The 20539-nt window shown below is 37.2% G+C and overlaps 1 protein-coding gene across 5 annotated transcripts in view; it reads left to right on the plus strand.

Moving 5' to 3' along the window:
* LOC135089289 (major facilitator superfamily domain-containing protein 6-like) overlaps positions 1-20539 on the plus strand; it is a 51650-nt gene that overhangs the window by 12107 nt on the left and 19004 nt on the right. For all 5 annotated transcript variants that reach the window (XR_010261443.1, XM_063984819.1, XM_063984791.1 and 2 more), the window contains exons 3-6: positions 434-808; positions 15316-15604; positions 15976-16130; positions 16867-17054. Coding sequence is in view for 4 of the 5 variants with exons in the window: in XM_063984819.1 (XP_063840889.1) it covers positions 434-808; positions 15316-15604; positions 15976-16130; positions 16867-17054 (1007 nt within the window). In the remaining variant the exon portion in view is untranslated. The remainder of the gene's footprint in view (positions 1-433; positions 809-15315; positions 15605-15975; positions 16131-16866; positions 17055-20539) is intronic.

Genomic DNA, 20539 nt, shown 5'->3' on the forward strand with positions numbered 1-20539 from the left:
CCTCTCTCCCTTGCATGTCTTACTGGATTCCTTTTCTCTTCAAGGCCAACATAATAACACTTTTCTTCTTTTCCACAGTGTCCTTCACCATAGCTTCTTTCTCCTTAATTACTTTGATTACTGAGTCTTTTTTCTTATCTTCTATTTGCTTCTGGACTATTTCTATGAAACTCATCTTATCCTTGTTTTCTTTTTCCAAGCATCTCTCATTTCATTTAATTTGCTTTCATCCACAAATCCTTCAGCTTTCTTTTCAACTTTCCTCCCAACCTTTTTAGTCAGATCTTTTTCAGTAGATCCCCTCTTTAGAGATTATTGTAGTCTTCCAACTGAGCAGATATAAACTCAGAGTCCTTCAAGTTTAAATGTGTGTGTGTGTGTGTGTGTGTTTCTACTGCCATTTTCTATCAACATCTTCCTGTTCCTCCTTCAGGCATGTCTCCAATCTTTCCTTTCCTGATGGTGGTGGCACTGCAGCTGGGCATCCATGTCTCCACCATGGGTACCCTGATGGCTGTCTCCATGCTCTCTGTGTTAATGATGAAGCCCATCATTGCTGCCATTGCTGACATCTTCCCCTCATACAGGCGCAGCATCTTTATCATGACTTTGGTGTTGATGGTGGTCAGCTTTAGCTCCATTAACTTTGTGAGTCCAATGCAGGGCATCCCAAGGGTGCAGGGGCAGCTTGGAATTTTACTGGGCACTGCTGATCCCCCTGCCACCCCGTCAGTGTCCATGGTGGTGGAGAAACAGGAGGATAAGGGTCATGATGTAGCAGGCTTAATGCTGGCTGCCAGGGATAATGGTGAGTGTGCTTTGACTTGACAGTTAGCAAGAAGAGAGAGAGAGAGAGAGAGAGAGAGAGAGAGAGAGAGAGAGAGAGAGAGAGAGAGAGAGAGAGAGAGAGAGAGAGAGAGAGAGAGAGAGAGAGAGAGAGAGAATCTTGGTGAATTTGCAAGATTATTCTTATCAAGCTATGCATTATTCTTATCAAGCTATGCATTATGTATACATACAGTCAACAGAATATTCAGTGGCAGTCCTTTCCTCATCTTTGCTAAGTAGAAGTGTTCTGGAGAAAGGGAGATGGGCACCATGTCTCTTGGTGTGCCTAGGTAGATGGGCACCATGTCTTTTGATGTGCCCAGGGAGATGGGCACCATGTTTCTTGGTGCTCCCAGGGAGATGGGCGCCATGTCTCTTGGTGTGCCCAGGGAGATAGGCACTATATCTCTTGGTGCACCCAGGGAGATGGGCACCATGTCTCTTGGTGTACCCAGGGAGATGGGCACCATGTTTTTTGGTGTGCCCAGGGAGATGGGTACCATGTCTCTTGGTGCACTCAGGGAGATGGGCACCATGTCTCTTGGTGTACCCATAGAGATGGGCATCATGTCTCTTGGTGTGCCCAGGGAGATGGGCACCATGTCCCTTGGTGCTCCCAGAGAGATGGGCACCATGTCTCATGGTGTGCCTAGGGAGATAGGCACCATGTCTCTTGGTGTGCCCAGGAAGATGGGCATCATGTCTCTTGGTGTGCCCAGGGAGATAGGCGCCATGTCTCTTGGTGCTCCCAGGGAGATGGGCACCATGTCTCTTGGTGCTCCCAGGGTGCCCAGGGAGATAGGCACCATGTCTCTTGGTGCTCCCAGGGAGATGGGCACCATGTCTCTTGGTATGCCCAGGGTGATGGGCACCATATCTCTTGGTGCTCCCAGGGAGATGGGCACCATGTCTATTGGTGCTCCATCCTAACCTTTTTTTATCTTACACCTTTCCTAACGTGTACTTAATGGTTCTGTAGTAAAGCCAGTATTCTTTGATTAAGATGTACTAAGTTTTTATTACCACTCATTCTAAGAGCACACCAATTGTATCTCAAAGTCACTGCCACTTTGTACCAGATTTTTTGATGTACTGGATGTTGCTGGAGATGACGGTGGCAGGATAGATGATGGTGGCTTGTTGGTTCTCTGATGAATATTGGTAGTGTGGAGTATGTGGGTAGTGGTTTAGATTATGATTGATTTTGCGAGTAAAGGTAACACAACAGACAGATGTACTTTCTTGATTTAATGATGGACAAAGATGTACACGCTTGATATTGAGACACAGATTATGACAGACATGACAATGCTTGACTCACTCTCTCTGAAGACTGACTGATGACTCTCTGATGACTGACTGCTGTTTATGTGAAAGAAATGGACCAGGTTTAAGAATCTGAGATGAAAGGATGGTCAATCAGGTGTCTGGAAATGGGGTGAAGAAACCAATGGCAGAGGTTGTGATTTTGACCAATGCCCTGTGAGGAAGACAAGGAAGGCAATGCAGATGTTTTCCCTAAGGAGTGGCAGGAATGTAGGGTGAGGTGTGATATTCCATTGAGAGAGAGAGGAAGGAGAAAAGGTTAAAAATAGATTGGACTGGCTACATGAGGACAGTGCACGTGAAATACTAGATGATGAAATACATGAGTGATGGATATATACAATAATAATTGTTATGATTGATGTGACTGATACAAAGATACTCCCTGGTGGATTTTTGCCATGATTGGACTGCCTTCCATTACTGTACCTCAACTTGTACAGGTTCATACCTTGAAAAATTACCTTTTTTTTAAAGTAAATTTTACTTTTTCTAATAATACAATGTATACATTAAGAATAGCACTTGAAATAAATAACAGTGGAATCCATATAATTTAGGGAATTAATGAGTTCTACCTCAGTTTTATTAATAAGTTTCTCAATCTTCTTCCTCCCAGTACATGCAGTAGGTGGTTGTCTAAAGATCAGCAACTTAGGCCTGAACGGCTGCCCAGGAACTGATGTAGGTACATGATTTTGTCAATGATTGCTGACTGCTTTTAGAGTGTGGGAAATTATGGGAGTTATTGGGAGGTCATGGAGTATAGAGTTCAAGAGTAGGACAAGAAAATTAAAAGATGGATAGCATAGAGAGTAAGCCAGTGTCAAACAGTAGTGTGTGGTCATTTACAACATGCAGGAGTGGTGTGGATGTTACTTCCACCATACATGTTCTACAAAGTGGGGTCCTGAGGCTTGTGATCATAAGAGACAGACAAAGAATATCTAATCAAAAAAACTGTTGGTTCTTGAGCAAACTTTAAAAAATATAGTCAGCGACACTCGTGATTAGAACTCCTGCTGACGTGAGCGTCACATTGCACAAACTGACAACTTGCTCCTCGGTCTGAAAAAATCTGCCAGGAGAAAATAACTGCATGGCAACTTAGATTAGTTCCTTGTGTTTTTGAAAGCATAGAGTAACGGATAGTGTTTGACATATTGACATAAAGGGAAGTTATATTTTGTGACCACTCTTTGCTTTGGCTAATAAAATGACTGTGTTTTAAACAATTACATGGTATGAATGTTAGAGTTTCACTAGAGTGGTCAAAAAAATTGAAAAAAAAAAAAAGCTGCATAACTATTGGCAATGAAAAGAGTGTGTTGGTGAATAAATGGAGTGATGAGGGATGTGAAGATGTGCCTTACCACAAACACAGTGGTAGGCTGCCCCAAAATCTTTGACAACACTTTGCATGATATCAAGAGACAGTTAAAGGAACATCCTCAGCTTACAAAAAAAAAAAAAAAAATAAAAAATAAATAAATAAATAAATAAATAAATAAATAAATAAAATTCTTGGGCAGCCCACCACTGTGTTTGTGGTTAGGCACATCCTCACGTCCCTCATTGCACCATTTCTTATGCCAACGCACTCAGTCTTTTCACTGTCAATAGTTATACGGAATATTTTTCTAATAATTTCACCATTCTAGTGAAACTCTAACATTTGTACTATGTAACTGTGTCCTGTATATTTTCCAGGCATTGCATCACACATTTCCTTAGTAGAACACTTTGTTTAAAACAAATACAGCTGTTTTCTTAGCTGAAGCAAGGAACAGTCACAAAAGATAACCTTCCCTTATGTCAATATGTCATAAACTGAATCTTTTATTCTATACTTTCAAAAAACATATGAGGGAGTAACCTAAGTTGCCATGTAGTTATTTTCTCCCAGCAGATTTATTCAGACCGAGGATGAGTGAGTTGCCAGTTTGAATAATGTGACACTCACTGTGGGAGTTTTAATCGCAGTTGATTTTTTTTTTTTTCTTAACTGGACCAATAATATTGCATTTTAATATTATATCTTATTCTATTAACATAGCAAACTAATAACTTTTTGCTGTTATATTTATGGAATCCCAGTGAGAACAAACAGCTTTGTCTGTAGCATCTGTAAAATATTTGTCCACGAAATGTCTCTTTATCTTGTCTTTGTTTTGTCTTCAGTTGTGCACACTCAATTTAGGAATATTCAATACAATTTCTTGGATTTTTATGCCTTTTGTGAGTTCATTGATGTTTTTCTCAGCTTCACTGTTTGTGTGTGTGTGTGTGTGTGTGTTATTTTTCTGTAATGACTTACCTGTAGTCTTGCTTTCTTTTAATGGAAGTATTTGTAATAACATATTTCAGATTTGTCTTTTGGTGAATATACCACTGCTATCATCACCACCACTATCATCATTACCATCACCTCCACTATCATCATCACAACCACCACCACTACTACTACTACTACTACTACTACTACTACTACTACTACTACTACTACTACTACTACTACTACTACTACTACTACTACTACTACTGCCACCACTCTCTCTGCCAGCCATAAAAGTCATAATGGTTAGGGACAATAGGGAAACCAGGAAATATAAAAATCAAAAGTTGCCGTCACTTGTTATTACAGTACCCTCTCAAGTTTTACAGTTGTTTTCTTCGAAGGTGCAGTGCTTAACTTCAGGATTGTGAAACTTTGGTATTGAAAACACAGGAAAAATTCTTATTTATTCTGGCTGGTTGGCATAGACCTATGTGATTGTCTGTGTGATGTTGCAGTGCCATTGCATCAAAAATTGTGTGTGTGTGTGTGTGTGTGTGTGTGTGTGTGTGTGTGTGTGTAGTTGTACTTTATGGGAAAAGAGCCATGCTCATGCTGTCCCATCCCCATATCTTTTAACATCCAGCTTAGCGTTGAATCAATCCAAGGTGTGTGTGTGTGTGTGTGTGTGTGTGTGTGTGTGTGTGTGTGTGTGTGTGTGTGTGTGTGTGTGTGTGTTATTCTCACATCTGGTAGTGTGACATTGAGGTTCCATTGCACATAAAACTGTGTGTGTGTGTGTGTGTGTGTGTGTGTGTGTGTGTGTGTGTGTGTGTGTGTGTGTGTGTGTGTGTGTGTGTGTGTGTGTGTGTGTGTGTGTGTGTGTGTGTGTGTGTGCTTTGTCCACATCTGGCAGTGTGGTGGTGAAGTGCAATTGCACATAAAACTGTGTGTGTGTGTGTGTGTGTGTGTGTGTGTGTGTGTCCTCACATCTGGTGGTGCAGCAGTGAAATGCCATCATACCTAAAACTGTGTGTGTGCTTTTTGTCTTCACAACTGGCAGTGTGTGGCAGTGGAGCACCATCGCATCTAAAACTGTAAATGTGTGTTTTGTCCTTACATCTAGAATGATTCAGCAGTGCACTGCCATCATGACCAGCACAGTAGTGAGATACCTCTCATTTGTTTGTGTGTCTTTTGCAATGAAGTGGTGCCATCGCTGGTCTTTTCCCCTTCTCTTTCATGCAAGCTGGCATGACTAGTGTTGTGGTTAACAGATGGTTTATCCATATAAAGAAATTGTTTTTGAACTGTACGTGGAAATGAGTATACAATACATAGTGTGTATGCATTTATTTTTGCAATTTGTGGCACCAATGATAGGAATGTGTGACCCATACATGATGAAAGAATGAAACTAAATAATGCGAGAAAGTTGGAATGGTAAGAATTTAGGACTGTGAAACTTGAGGGTAGTGAAATTCAGATATTGTGAAACTCAGGGGGTACTATATCCTTGGTATACTTTGGTTTCTTTTTAGTGATGAAAATCTGGTCTAGACATTTATATATATATATATATATATATATATATATATATATATATATATATATATATATATATATATATATATATATATATATATATATATATATATATATATATATACATATATATAGTAGGTGCTTGTCAGGTTTCTACCACAAAACAATAGTAGCAGACTGGGACCTGGTATTACTGTCAAATTACACATATACACATTAATCAGTTTTACTAGCAACATGATGGATTTCAGTTGTATGAAATAAGTTCAGTTTTACTTTGAAGAGTAAATATTTGCATTCTCATATTGCTCTCCTTTCTATTAAAATACAGCTTGATATTAGGGACACTGAACATGTCATGAAGATTTTGAGACCACTCTTTCATTAAGCATTTTATGTATCTCTGTTTCCCAAGCTTTAGATTTACACAAACACTTATACTTATTACATAATACCCATTGTAGGAGGTTTTTGTCAGTGATTTTAAGATGAAGAAGAAGAAAAAGAAGGAAAAAAAATGGGTTTTGTTTGTTGTTTGTGAGTCTGTATGTGTAAGAAGAGGCATGTAGATGCAGGGACTAAGTGCTTCCTTTCATAAATAGCAACTAATCATGTGCTTCAGGGAAGCTTTATTCATCAAATAACCTGTAACTTGCTTTAGAAAAATTAAGCCCATTTAGACAAGAAGGAACATGCTTAACTTGCAAAGGAAGATAACATTGCATTTCTTGTAACCAACTTAGAAATGGAAAAAGCAATGATCATGCTTCTGCTTTTTTTTGGTGTTTTGCTAATAATTAGCTTAATTGAACTCACATAACTGTAACATAAATTAAGATAAATCTTAGAAGTAAAGCACACTATTAATGAATATTATTGATGTTTATATTATTGGATACTTAAATGGCGAATGCTGTGTATAGCTCAGGAAGTTACCACCTGGGGTGTGTTTGGGAGCATGGTGCAAATACTGTGAGTTGCACAGATCACTCTCAAACATCTTTGTGGACAGAGTAAGTTGTCTTTGCATACCACCACAGACAACACAAGATTCAGAGATGGATGTTTTCTCCATGGTAATGGCAAGGTTTTGTTTGCTTCACTACTGTGTGGTGCACAAAGTGTTTGATTGAAGCTACCAAAGCTGTGGGCATCAGATCTTGGCTTCAGATGCATCCCTGGTGGTGTGTCAAGAGTTACTCTGAGGGTGTCTCTTTGTAAAAGGCTTTCGAGATTTTGAGACAGGAGCTCTAAGTGAGAGTATACTTGATTGTGACAGCTCCTAAACTGTCCATATCCACCATTCCCTGTGATGTGGAGTTATCTGTGATGTGTAGGTGTTATCCCACTGACACAAAAGCATCTTCATCAATGTAATTCCTAGTTTTGGATGTAATTTCCATGGTAGATAAATTTATATGGCTTGACAAATTTGTCATGATACAAGACCTTACTGATTATTGCATTGTGTACAAAGAAAGTTATTTGAAACATATAGGATTTTGTGGTAGTTTATAGAAAAAAAGTGAAGGATCTTGGGATACTGTAGCATCTGCACTGTTTAGTTTTTGTCTGTTGTGATCCTACTGGATTGGCTCATTGGTGTAATTTAGGAGGCCATGTTTGTGGCAGCCCAGCCTATTCTAAGAAATAGTTATTTACTAGATCAAGTTTGTGTCTTACGAGCCCTTAAGGCTTTGGTAAGAACAGTTTACACTTGATACAAGAAGTACTACAAAAATCACAAATTGAATGTATATATCTAAAGAAAACTAGATACTGAACCATGAGGCAGTTTGTTGGTGGATGAGGTGGGAGATGTACTCAAGGACATGGCACTGTGTTCTTTTCTTTTTTTTTTCCAAATTTTTATATAAATGTCTGGCTGATGTGCTTCTTCAAGGTATATTTTGATTTAATATAATTGTTTAATTTCCATTATATATCAAAGCTTTTTATTATTGTTTCTTAATATTTTATTCTAAAAGCTATAATGTTTTCACGAATATGAAGTGCATATGATTTTTATTCAGTCATGTTATCAATATGCAGTTGTGTATAATTTTGCATATAAACTTTTTTTTCATTTGCCAGCACTTCTGTGAAGGTGTCATCATGTTTTCTGAATCACTCCATGGAATTTACTCTTGCAAGAATGCTTTTTGTTGCGGCTCTCCTGTGGAATACCTAATCTAGGTATGCCTTTATTGTTCAGTTATCGTTGATGTGTCTAATGGCTGAGTCATGTGGGTATGGTACATGTTGGCACATGATGTCAGGTTCTGCTACTTGCAAATTTTTTGTTGAGTATCACCTTTATGAGTGTGAGGCTTATGTAAGATGTGCATATGTGTGCTGACAAGGCAGTGTAGCATGGCCGTGTGTTGACATTCAATTTTTTATCATTATTTTATTTTACTTTTTATTTTTATATCAAAGAGATGCTGTGACATTTCTTTATAACATTTTTCCCCATTTTCCTCAAAGTAGCTGCATGCCTTGCATGTCTATATTGCATCCCAACAACCTGAAGATAATGCAATGGGTGGTCTGTAGAATGAGACTACTTTGTATGTGGTGTTCCAGATTTCTATATTTGTGTGTGGAAAGCCACATTTTTTTTGTTTCCATCCTGTAAGTGGTTCTTTAAACTTTTCTAGAATCTCTTATATTTTTTTTTATCTCAGAAACATATTGTTATCCACTCCATTATGCTTTCCCTTCTCTCCTTTAGGATTGGAAATAATAGTTAAACTAATAGTCTGTATCATGTGTGTATGTGTGTGTGTGTGTGTGTGTGTGTGTGTGTCAGTTAGGGATGGAGTGAGTACAGGAATATAAATGCAGATAAAGTGGAACCTCGGTTACTGAACATCTCCCTTTCCAAACAACTTGGTTTTTGAACAAAAATTCTAACTCATAATTGCTTTGGTTGTCGTACCTTAATTCGGTTTTCGAACAAAGTTATTTGATTTCAAAACTACAAGACATAGCAAAAGCTACCATTTATTACTAATTTATGGCTTCTATAAATATTTCCTTAATTTTTATATATTTGGAGGAGAGACACAGAGGGTAAGGCAGTAATGCAGTCTTTGAAATAGATTAAATGTGATCCCATTGAAGAACCAGGGTTACTGTATCTTGGAATTTCGTCTGCTAGTGTGCAAATACTGTGACATTTGGCAGCTGAGTGTGGAATAAATTTCCACATCCACACCTTCCAAGCAGCTGTGTGAATATAAAATATGTACTAAACTGATCTAAAATTCATGTTAATATATATATATATATATATATATATATATATATATATATATATATATATATATATATATATATATATATATATATATATATATATATATATATAAATAATTGTCAAAGTAATGTTAACTTCCTGAAATTAGCATACATTTCTCCTTTTATATTTAGTAGCGGATTCCACATAGGTGTAGAAAAACAGAATTGGCAATACTCAGTATTCCACACAGTGTTGTGTAGAAATACAGTAACCCTGTGAAGAACCTTGATGTAAACAAACAAGGTTCAGTGCTCATGAGTAATCCTGAGCCTCTTGTGGCTCTCTTTATAACTAACAATGCCATCACTACTGCACAACTATATTTTCCCAGTAGCTTTTCCAAGCAGCGTGATGTCTATGTGTTATGATAACCTTCATTTTGGTGGTGAGTGGGTTGGTCCTCTCTGTGTCACTGTTAGGCTTCATCACTTGATTGGTGACAAAGAGAATGCCTGCATGGTCTAAACAATATCTTTTTATGAGTTCTGTGTCACTAAGTTCATTCAATACATCCTTTTTTGGATAAAAAATTTTTAAGTTGGATATGTTGTGGAGCGGCCATCTTAGCAGTGGGAACATTGGTCATTACCTTCTAAGACATGGTGGACCAGTGTCTTAGAACGGATTAATCTATTTTACATTGATTTCTTTGTGGAAACTAGTTTTGGTTTTTTAACATTTTGGATTTTGAATGGCATTCAGGAATGAATTAATTTTGAAAACTGAGGTTCCATTGCACTTCCTTTGAATTATTATGATATTCATGCATAATCCAAGCTTTAGAAGTAGGCACTGAAATGTGGTGTGGATGCAGTAACCTCAAAATTGGTATGGGAGAAAAAAGTATAATTATATTATGGTGAGCACAGAAACATAGATAGAGAATGATAGGAAGAACTTCATCAGGCCCATATGTCTTCTGAGGATCAAGGCCAGAGAAAGCATAGAAAGCACAGTTATAAAGAATTTCTATAATTGGCATGGTATAATTAGGGGGTAACAAACCCTACATCATCCAATGTGTAAATTTTAGCAAAGGTTTGAGAAAATAGTTCAGCTTTAGAGATAGAGGAGATGGCATTGGAGACATTAAGATGAAATAGAGGGGGATTTGGCTAAATGCCAGAAGTCATGAGAAAATAAACTGGTTAGATATTGACATTTCTTATTGATGACAATTTTTGGCAAGTTGGATTATAGATTTGGCATGATTTTGGGTAATACTATGAAATACATGCATTTCAGGAGACAGAAGACTGATTTCTGTCTGTAAGCCACCTCTCTATCCTGAGTAGCATGATGACAAGATTAGTTGAATCAAGGTTTACTACCTTTGGAGTAATATTTTGTGAAGTGTATGCTTCCATATTAATTGGTCTTGCATGCTGCACATAGAGGCAGATGTTTGACATGAAAGCAATAGTCATTGCAAGGAAAACCACAATTAGAAAAATATAATCTCAGGTCCTTCCATTTAGGAGACTTGTAGTGCCAGAAGAACTTTGATGGATCCAGTGGTGGTACTGAAGTGATGGGGCAAGATACAGAAATAGAATTGTAATAGGAGGAGCCTAATGGAGAGAACAGTTTGACAGAATATGCTAAAGGGTTAGAGGTTAAGAAAGGTTAAGAGTATTGGACACAATTCAAAGGTGGTCAGGGATGTAAGTAAGGTGCTGCAGTAATTGCTCTGTGTCATGTAAATAGCTAAACTGAAGAACTTTTCACCTGATTTGTCATTGAAAGATGATAACTATAGCTGATGGTAAACATAGAAACTTCAAAGTATGGAGATTAAAGCAAGGGAGAAATGAGTGACATTGTTTATATGTCAAATAGTGAAAGAATTCTGGATTTTTAAGTGAAAGAGAAGCAGCACAGCTTAATTTAGTGAGTGACTGTAAAGTCTTAGCAGCCAGATAATGGAAAATTCTGAAGACTCAAGTGTGGGCACAAGAGCAAATTATATTGTTGTGTACATAGATGTAACAGCTATTTTTTTTATTGAAATTGAGAATAGAAAAGTGAGAGGAAGCAGAAAAGGGTCTGCTGTCAGTAGTATTAAACATGTGTATCAGTGAGGAATACCTGAAGGTTGGATAAAGTGAAGTTATGTTCCACAGACTGGAATTTAGATGTAAGGCTGTAAATATTGTAGAAGTTAATTTAGAGAAGGTTATTAGAATTATCAAGATACTTTTGATCCATAATAGAGGGATATATACAGTACTAGTCATAAGTATTGGACCCTCTGGCTGTGGGGTCTGATATTTATGGAGAAAAAAGCATGGTCCTCTTGAGAGTGAATAATTTTAGTCAAAAGTATTAGCCCCTGCCAGGATATCACCACATCTCTTAGCTTCATGCCATTGACTCGTAGCCTCTCCTCAGCGTGCCTTGGGGAGTGTCGGAGAGCAGTAACCTGCCACGACTTTTCCTCATCGTGGCGTATTATTGTGCAATAACATCTTGTGGTAATTCATTTTACTTGCTAATATGACTAAAACAAAAGAGTATTCATCTGAGACTACTGTGCAGATCATAGGCCTCAAGGAAGCAGGTCATTCAGCCAAAGAAATAATTGAACTGTTGGTAGTATCCAGGACAAGTTAAGCATTCATCATGGTGGTACAGGGAGGAAGGGAATTGTGATATGCCTCAACTAAAAAATGGTCTGGGTGCCGCACATAGTTTTTACTGTCTTAAAGCATCCAGTGGTCTTGATATCAAACTACGTAAAAACAGTAATAGCCCTCTTATTTGTCTTTCACAGGCACCCTGACCATTTTTTAGGTTGAGGCATGTCACCACAAACATGGTGATGGGGTGCCCCAAAACGTTTGTTTTTTAGTTGTTTTGTTGTAAGCCGAGGATGTACCTTTAACTGTCTCATGATAACATGTAACATGTCAAACATTTGGGGTGCCCCACCATCATGTTTGTGGTGAGGCACATCCTCGTGTCCCTCATCACTACATTTCTTCAACGCACTTAGTCTTATCATTCCCAATAGTTATGCAGCATAGTTTTAAATTTGTTTTACTATTCTAGTGAAACCTTAACACTCGTACTGTGCAACTGTGGCTTGTGTGTGTGTGTGTGTGTGTGTGTGTGTGTGTATATATATATATATATATATATATATATATATATATATATATATATATATATATATATATATATATATATATATATATATATATATATATATATATATATATATATATATATATTTGTACTTAAGGTGCCTAAGGTGTAGAAAGATTTGTACCTAAGATAGAAAAAGAAAGAGACAGACAAAAAAAGATTGATTACACACACACACACACACACACGCGCAAGCAAAAAAATTAATGTGAAAGTAAAAAAAAATGTAAAAATTAATTCAAGCTATTTTATAAAACATGAATAAAAAACTGAAAAATAGAGGAAATTAGTAAATTGGAAGTAAGAATAATTAATGAGGATGCAAAATCTGATTAAAAATTAAAAAGGCTTACTTAAGGTTTTCACAAGAGACAATGAGTTTGCAAAAAACAAAATAGTATAGAGATGTTTTGACTAAACACTGAACAAGAAGTAAATCTGATTGACAGACTGGATGAAAGCACCAAGGCTAGATGGAATATTGGGCTGGATATTAATGGTATGTAGTGAGCAGCTTGCAGAGGAAATAAACTGTTGTTGATAAATCCTTAAGTGATGGCAAGGCTCCTCAAGATTGGAAAAGACCAGATCTTACCCTAATATGTAAAGGAAGATCCAAGGAATTATAGATTAGTATCACTAACAACTTTGGTCACTAAGTTTTGTGAAAGAATTGCAAAGAATAAAGGGACTGAGTATATGGAGGAAACCAAAACTTTCATGGAATGTCAGTTTGGTTTTTAGAAAAGGAAGAAAAGGAAGTTTGGTTTTTAGAAAAGGAATGTATAATGTTTCTACAGTTAGCCATACTGCATATACCATGAACTAATAAAGAAAAGCCTTTGATAAAGTAACTCACAAGAAACTGATTTGCAAAATAAATTCTTGCCAGAGTGAAGGATGATCTAAAATCATACAAGACTTTTAAGGAACTTGGAAATGAGGACAGATATTAAAGATAAAAGCTCAGAATAGTTGTGGCACCAATCATGTTTGCAATGTTTTTTTATAAATGATGGAAAGCTGTAATGGAGGATGAAAAATTACAAAGATTGTGAAACATTACAAGAGGAATCTAGATATGCTACAGGAATGGAGTTGTAGATAACAAATTGAGTTTAACCTTAGGAAATGGGAAAAAAATGGCAGATTATGTATGTATGATTACAATATGAGAACTAAAATTATCAGCAAAATTACAGAGGAAAAGAAGTAGGAGTGATATTCTCACTATTATCAGAGGATTATGTAAATTGAACAATAGGGGAAACTGAAGCTGTTTAGGAATATATATAAGAGTGGCCTTTACATAACAGGATGAAGAGATAAAGACAATTTTTGCAGTGTTGTGTCCAAGACTTGAATATGTGACAGTGGTGTGGTTACCTCATGAGGAAAAGTGTACATATAAAGGAAATTGTAAAAAAGTACATAGAACAATGACCAAACATTAGAGATCTATCATATGAAGAGATTGTCTAGGCTGCATCTCCTAACTTTAGAAATAAGAAGGGAGAAAGGAGATCTGATTATAGTGTTCAGAGTGATTAAAGAAGTGAAACAACTAGAAAGAGAGGACCTGTTTGTGTGGAATGAGATGAATACAAGGAGACATGGAAGAAAGCTGAAGAGTACCACTTACAGGGAAGAGATTAAGAGCCTCAGATTTCCCTACAAAATCTTAGAATCCTGTAATAATGTGGATGAGAGAGTGGTACGAATATTCATGATCTTTAGGAAAAGTTAAACACTAGTAGGTAAGGAGATGAGAACAATATGAGCATAGTGCCTTTCCTGTATGTCACCATTTGATAAATACAACTAGGTAAATAAATAAAGCACGCACACACACACACACACACACACACACACACACACACACACACACACACACACACACACACACACACACACACACACACACACACACACTAGAGACCAGAATACGCTATTGTAGTGTGGTCATCCTACAAAAAAAAAGATATAAGAAAGTTGGAGAGGGTTCAGAGAGGAGCAATGAAGTATCAGGCACTTGTCATATGAAAAGAGATTGGCAAGATTACACCTACCAGTGTTGGAAAAAAGGAGATGAAGGGGAGACTTAATTGCAGTATATGTAAAAGTAAATGAGAAAGTGGAGTGACTTGATCATTTGGGATACATGAGATAATAGAGAACATGGAAAGAGACTGAAGAAGAGTGCTTGTAGAAAAGATGTCAAAAAGTATAGTTTCCTATATAGAAGTATTGATGTATGGAACAGTCTGGATAAGATAGTAAATGCAAAAAGTATACATGGATTCAAGGCTAAGTTGGATATTAAAAGATGTGGAGAGGGGACAGCATGAGCATAGTTCTTTCCCCATAAAGCACAACTAGGTAAATACACACACACACACACACACACACACACACACACACACACACACACACACACACACACACACACACACACACACACACACACACACACACACACACACACACACACACACACACACACACACACACACACACACACACTGGTGTGGTACCATAATAATCTAAACTAGAGGTCATAGTAAGAAATTCAATAAAAAAAAAAAAAAAAAACTAACAAAGATGTGAAGAAATATAGTTTTCCTGGCAGAGCAATCAGCTAATGGAATTCATTAACTGACAAAAGTTGTGTGTGCTGGGAGCATTTGTAGCTTTAAAGTTAAATTTCAAATTAACTTTGAAAGTTGGGATATTATGAGCTTGACTCAATCCTGTAAAAATACAAATAGGAAAGAACAGTTATTTAAGAACACACACACACACACACACACACACACACACACACACACACACACACACACTAAAGTGGTTGACAGCATTGATGAGAATTAATGCTCTTTCTTGTTTTAAGGAGATGAGTGCTATGTGGCAGTGGCGTGGGACTGTGTGGTACGCTGTGGGGAGTCCTGGAGCTGTTTCAATGCAAGCAGTGCCAGCATCTCTTCCTCCTCCTCCTCCAGTCTGTCTGTCACTGTCACTCTTGTCTCACAACATCCTGGTCTTCAGTTTAGCAGAGAGTGGAAGGAGGCATCTCTCCACTCCAATTTGTCTCTGCCAGATGGAAAACCGGAGTTGCCCTCGAGAGTGTACCGCCTGGAGGGAATGGGAGTATCAGAGGACATGTTTCCAGGCAATCTGAGGTGTGTGTGTGTGTGTGTGTGTGGTGTATTTTTTGTTTTATATACTGGTTATTGGATCTCTGTGATTCTTTGATACTTTCATAAATGATTATACGATAGAAAATGTTGCGAGGGAGATTTCTATCCATTTCAAATTATTGAGAACTAATATTATTATTATTTTCATTGTTACATTCTTTCCTAGCTTATTTGTGCAATTTCACATGGGAAAGTTTCAGTAATATTGCTTCTGTTTTTAATTTATTATTTTACTAGCAGTTGTCATTCAATATCTTTGTGTAATATCCATCATTCTCTCTCTCTCTCTCTCTCTCTCTCTCTCTCTCTCTCTCATAATTTCTTTGAATTTTTGCTTTGTTTCTTCCTGGCAGCCTAGAGTGTGGGAGTGGGCGATGGAAGGGAGCAAGGTGCCCCGGGGTATGGGAGCACTGGCAGTTTTGGATGTTTACATTGCTGCTCTTTGTGGGAATGATTGCTTTCAGCACAGGAGTCTCAATCACTGATGCTGTCATTGTGGACACAATTGGTATGTTTTTGATCATGGGGAAAGATGATAATGAGTTGGTGCTTATCTTTGTGATAGGGACAGTGTAGGAGTTGTTAGTTAACTTATATGTTTCATGTTCATATACTTGCACAATATAGTATAGAAAAATTATTTTTTTGGTGTAAGGGATTAATATTCTTGGCAGGTCCAAGAGTTCCTGGGTTTGAATCCCTTGGTGAGGTGGAGACATATTAGGTTGGGCTTCATTTACTGTAGCCTGTTCACTAAACTTTGCAGATTTGGAGTGTGAGCTGAAAATTGTGATCTTGCAACCTGTCAGGAATGGAACAGTCCTGGCTTCCTGTGTGTGTGTGTGTGTGTGTGTGTGTGTGTGTGTGTGTGTGTGTGTGTGTGTGTGTGTTGTGCACATCAGAGGTCTACACAGGTGTGGATTCCATGGAGACTAAAAAATGTGAAGTGGGTAAGGTTATGCAGTATAAAAATGTTGTATATACATGACAGGCATTGATTTGATTTTAAAAGTGTGTGGATGTTGGGCAGGTGCTCTTAGTGCTTGTTGTGGCTGCTTTCTTTATACATAGGACATGCCAGTTTCCATACATTTTTAATCCTTTAATTTTTTTTTTTTTGTCAACCTTTCCCACACCTGTGACTCTTCAGAAGCTTTTTACTTCCACCACCTTCATTCTTTTTCTTTATCTGTGGTTCTTATTAGGAGGCTTATTCATGATCTAATGCTAATACTGTTTTGCAGGAAAAAATGGGGACTATGGCATTCAGCGAGCATGGGGTACAGTGGGCTGGGGACTGATGGGACCAGTGAGTGGTCTGTTGGTGGATTGGCAGTCAGGTTCCAATGTTACCAAGAATTACATGCCAGCCTTCCTCATTTGCCTTGTCTTAGGTTCCTGTGATATATTAATATCATCCACAACCATCAAGGTGAGGCTAACTGGTGTTTATTTGGTACTTGCTTATGTATTTTCTTCATGCTTGGAGATGACATGCCATGAAAGGTTGAGCAGGGACAGGTTCATATGTGTGTGCACTGTGTGGCAGACTTAGAAAATATGGTTGAAGAATGCTGATAATGTGAAGGAAGGTTAAGGTGTGACTGATAGGTGTAGGTCTGGATGGATCATCAGAGGGAGCTGCCCTGCTAGTTAACTTGAAGTATGATAGACAGGATGATGAAACTGTTTTTGAACTAGTGGGTCTTTGTTTCATGAAGCCATGATTGACAAAGACTTGGTAGTTATGTGACATGTGGTGTTCATTGTATGATGGCAGCAACACAAGTTAAAGATTGAAAACATGCATGTTTGATGCACAAGATATCTTACAGTTTACAAGTCAGATTATACTTAGCCTCTTTGTGTTGAATACTTCAAACTGTGTGTATGCCTGTACATAGAATTCTGCCTGTGCATGCTACTTTCAAATGTGTCATCCTGACCATTTCTTATCTGATTTAATTTTGCACCATGAGGAATCATTCAGTCAGCCTGTAATATATACTGTTAGATAAATGAATAAATTCTGTATATAACTGTATTGTGTAGTTCCTAATTTGTATCAGTATCATAATTTTTTTAAGAGAAGAATGACTGCTGATCATGCCAATTCTGAGAAATTGGGGTAAACTGTATCTCAATTTTTTCTCAGTTTACACCCCAAGCATTGAGCTATACTCCATCTGAAACCTTTGGAAATTCAGAGAAGCAGCATAACACACATGAAAAGATGAAGTAGAAAACATTTGTGTGATAATTAGTGAAGATTTCACTGTGACTACTTATAGCAGCATTATCTCTCTTATTCATTGATGTAGTAATATTCATCTTTTATAGAAAATTCTTTATAGTTTATGACAAGCTTGCATATATAAACAGCATATATTATACAGTTCTACCATGTATGTGTGTGTGTGTGTGTGTGTGTGTGTGTGTGTGTGTGTGTGTGTGTGTGTGTGTGTGTGTGTGTGTGTGTTTACCTAGTTGTGGTTTACGAGAGGGGAGTAATCTCATAGTATCCTGTCTCTATATCTATCCAGTTTGGTTTTAAAAGCATGGACAGTTACGAAATTGACAACATCTTCACCGAGTTCATTCCATTTGTTCACACTTCTGTGAGGAAAACTACACTTTTTGATGTCTCTTCTACAGTTAACTTTCTTCAACTTTTTACTGTGTCCCCTTGTACTCTTGTGTGTCTAAAGTTATAAAACATTCTTTGTCTGCATTTTCCATACCATTTATCATTCTATAGATGTTTATTAAATTCTCTCTCTCTCTCTCTCTCTCTCTCTCTCTCTCTCTCTCTCTCTCTCTCTCTCTCTCTCTCTCTCTCTCTCTCTCTCTCTCTCTCTCTCTCTCTCTCTCTCTCTCTCTCTCTCTCCTATTTTCAAGGGTAGGAATTTCCAACATTCTTAATCTTTCTTCTTAGGTCGACTTAGTCAACTCCGGAACCATCTTAGTGACTGCTCTTTGTACTCTTCCTAATTTTATAATATTCCTCTTTAAATGAGGAGACCACGCCACTGCCGCATATTCCAATCTTGGCCTTATCATGGAAATCAACAACTTTTTATCATTCCTTCATCTAAATATGAGAATGGCATTCTTATTCTTTTAACAAATTCATTGTCTCTCCAGTAATTTTATCAATGTGTCTGTCTGGAGTCAAATTTTCAGTAACTGTTACTCCCAAATCCATTTCCTCTTTTGATTTCTGTAACTTCACACCATCCATCTCATAATGATATTGTATTCTTTTCTTGCTCTTACCAAACTCCATTACTTTACATTTACTTAAACTGAACTCCATTTGCCAAGATTTACTCCATCTATTTATCTTATTTAAGTGATCTTGCAGTATTTATATTTTCTACCCTTCTCATCAGCTTAGCATCATCTGCAAATAAGTTCATATAACTGTCTATTTCTTCATTTATGTCATTCACATATATTACAAACATTATCAGTCCCAACACTGACCCCTGTGGGACACCACTAGTTACTTTCAGCCAAGATGAATTCTGGTCTTGTATTACTGTTCTCATCTCTATATCATCCAGATCCACTCCATCCACTCCAGCAGTCTTCCTCCAATTTTTCCATAATTTTTTTATCTTCCATAGCAATCTTTCATTTGGTACTTTGTCAAATGCTTTCTTCAAGTCTAAGTAGACATCATCCGCCCATTTGTCTCTCTCCTGTGCAATATCGATTACTTTTGAATAAAAGGACAATAAGTTCATGGAGCATGATCTTCCCCTCCTAAATCCAAATTGACAATTTACCAAAACTTTATCTCTTTCCAAGTGTTCCATCCATCTTTCCTTTCTTGTTCTACAACACTAGTCAAGGACACTGACCTATAATTTAGTGGGTTTTCCTTATTTCCTCCTTTGAATAATGGTGTAATATTTGCTCTCTTCCAATCTTTTGGTACTCTTCCCTGTGATAGTGATGTCACCACTAGACCGTGAATTTTATCAGCCAGTTGTTCTCTACATTCCTTCAATATCCAGTTTGATACTCCATCTGGACCAGTTGCTTTATTTACATCAAGTTCTTTCATCATCTTAAGTATTTCCTCATAACTGACTGGGACTGTACTTAGTATATTCCTCACCAACTTATTGCTTCCAGCATCAAACTCCCCTTCCACAGTAAATACCGATCTGAAACTGTTGTTCATAACCTCTGCCATGTCCTGTGCATCCTCATAGATTTTTCCTTCAACTTTCAATCTTGATACACCTTCCTTCTTCTTCATCTTCCCATTAATATGTCTAAAAAACAGTTTGGGTTCATTTATGCACTTATCTATTATATCTCTTTCATAGTTTCTTCTCTCCATTCTTATTATCTCACCATACTTATTTCTAGCATCAATATATTCCTCACATCTGCTCTCAGTTTTCCTCCTCTTCTATCTATTCCAAACATTTAGCTTACAATTTATAGCCTCTTTGCATTTTGTATTGAACCATTCTTTACCCTTTCTGTATCTTACTCCTCCTCTAGGTACAAATTTCACAGCAGAATTATATATCCTTATAAATTCATCCCATTTTTTCTGAACAACTTCTGCATCTTCAAAGTCTTTCCAGTCCACAGCAGTTTTCAAAATCAGCTTTACTATATTTAAATCTTTTCACCTTATAATTTTTTATCAATGATTACATTTTTTTTTCATTTTTATTTTTCATTTATGTGTGTGTCTGTGTGTGTGTGTGTGTTATAAATAGAATATATTATGCAGTTCTACTGAGTGTGTGTGTGTATGTGTGTGTGTGTGTGTGTGTGTGTGTGTGTGTGTGTGATAATTTATGATCTGACCTGATGTGATATTGCTAATACATTTGAGAAAGTCTTACCAGTGTAAATACTGACTGAAGCTGACCCATCCCCTCTCTCTCA

Source organism: Scylla paramamosain, chromosome 3, assembly GCF_035594125.1.
Source record: "Scylla paramamosain isolate STU-SP2022 chromosome 3, ASM3559412v1, whole genome shotgun sequence".
Taxonomy (NCBI): Eukaryota; Metazoa; Arthropoda; class Malacostraca; order Decapoda; family Portunidae; genus Scylla; species Scylla paramamosain.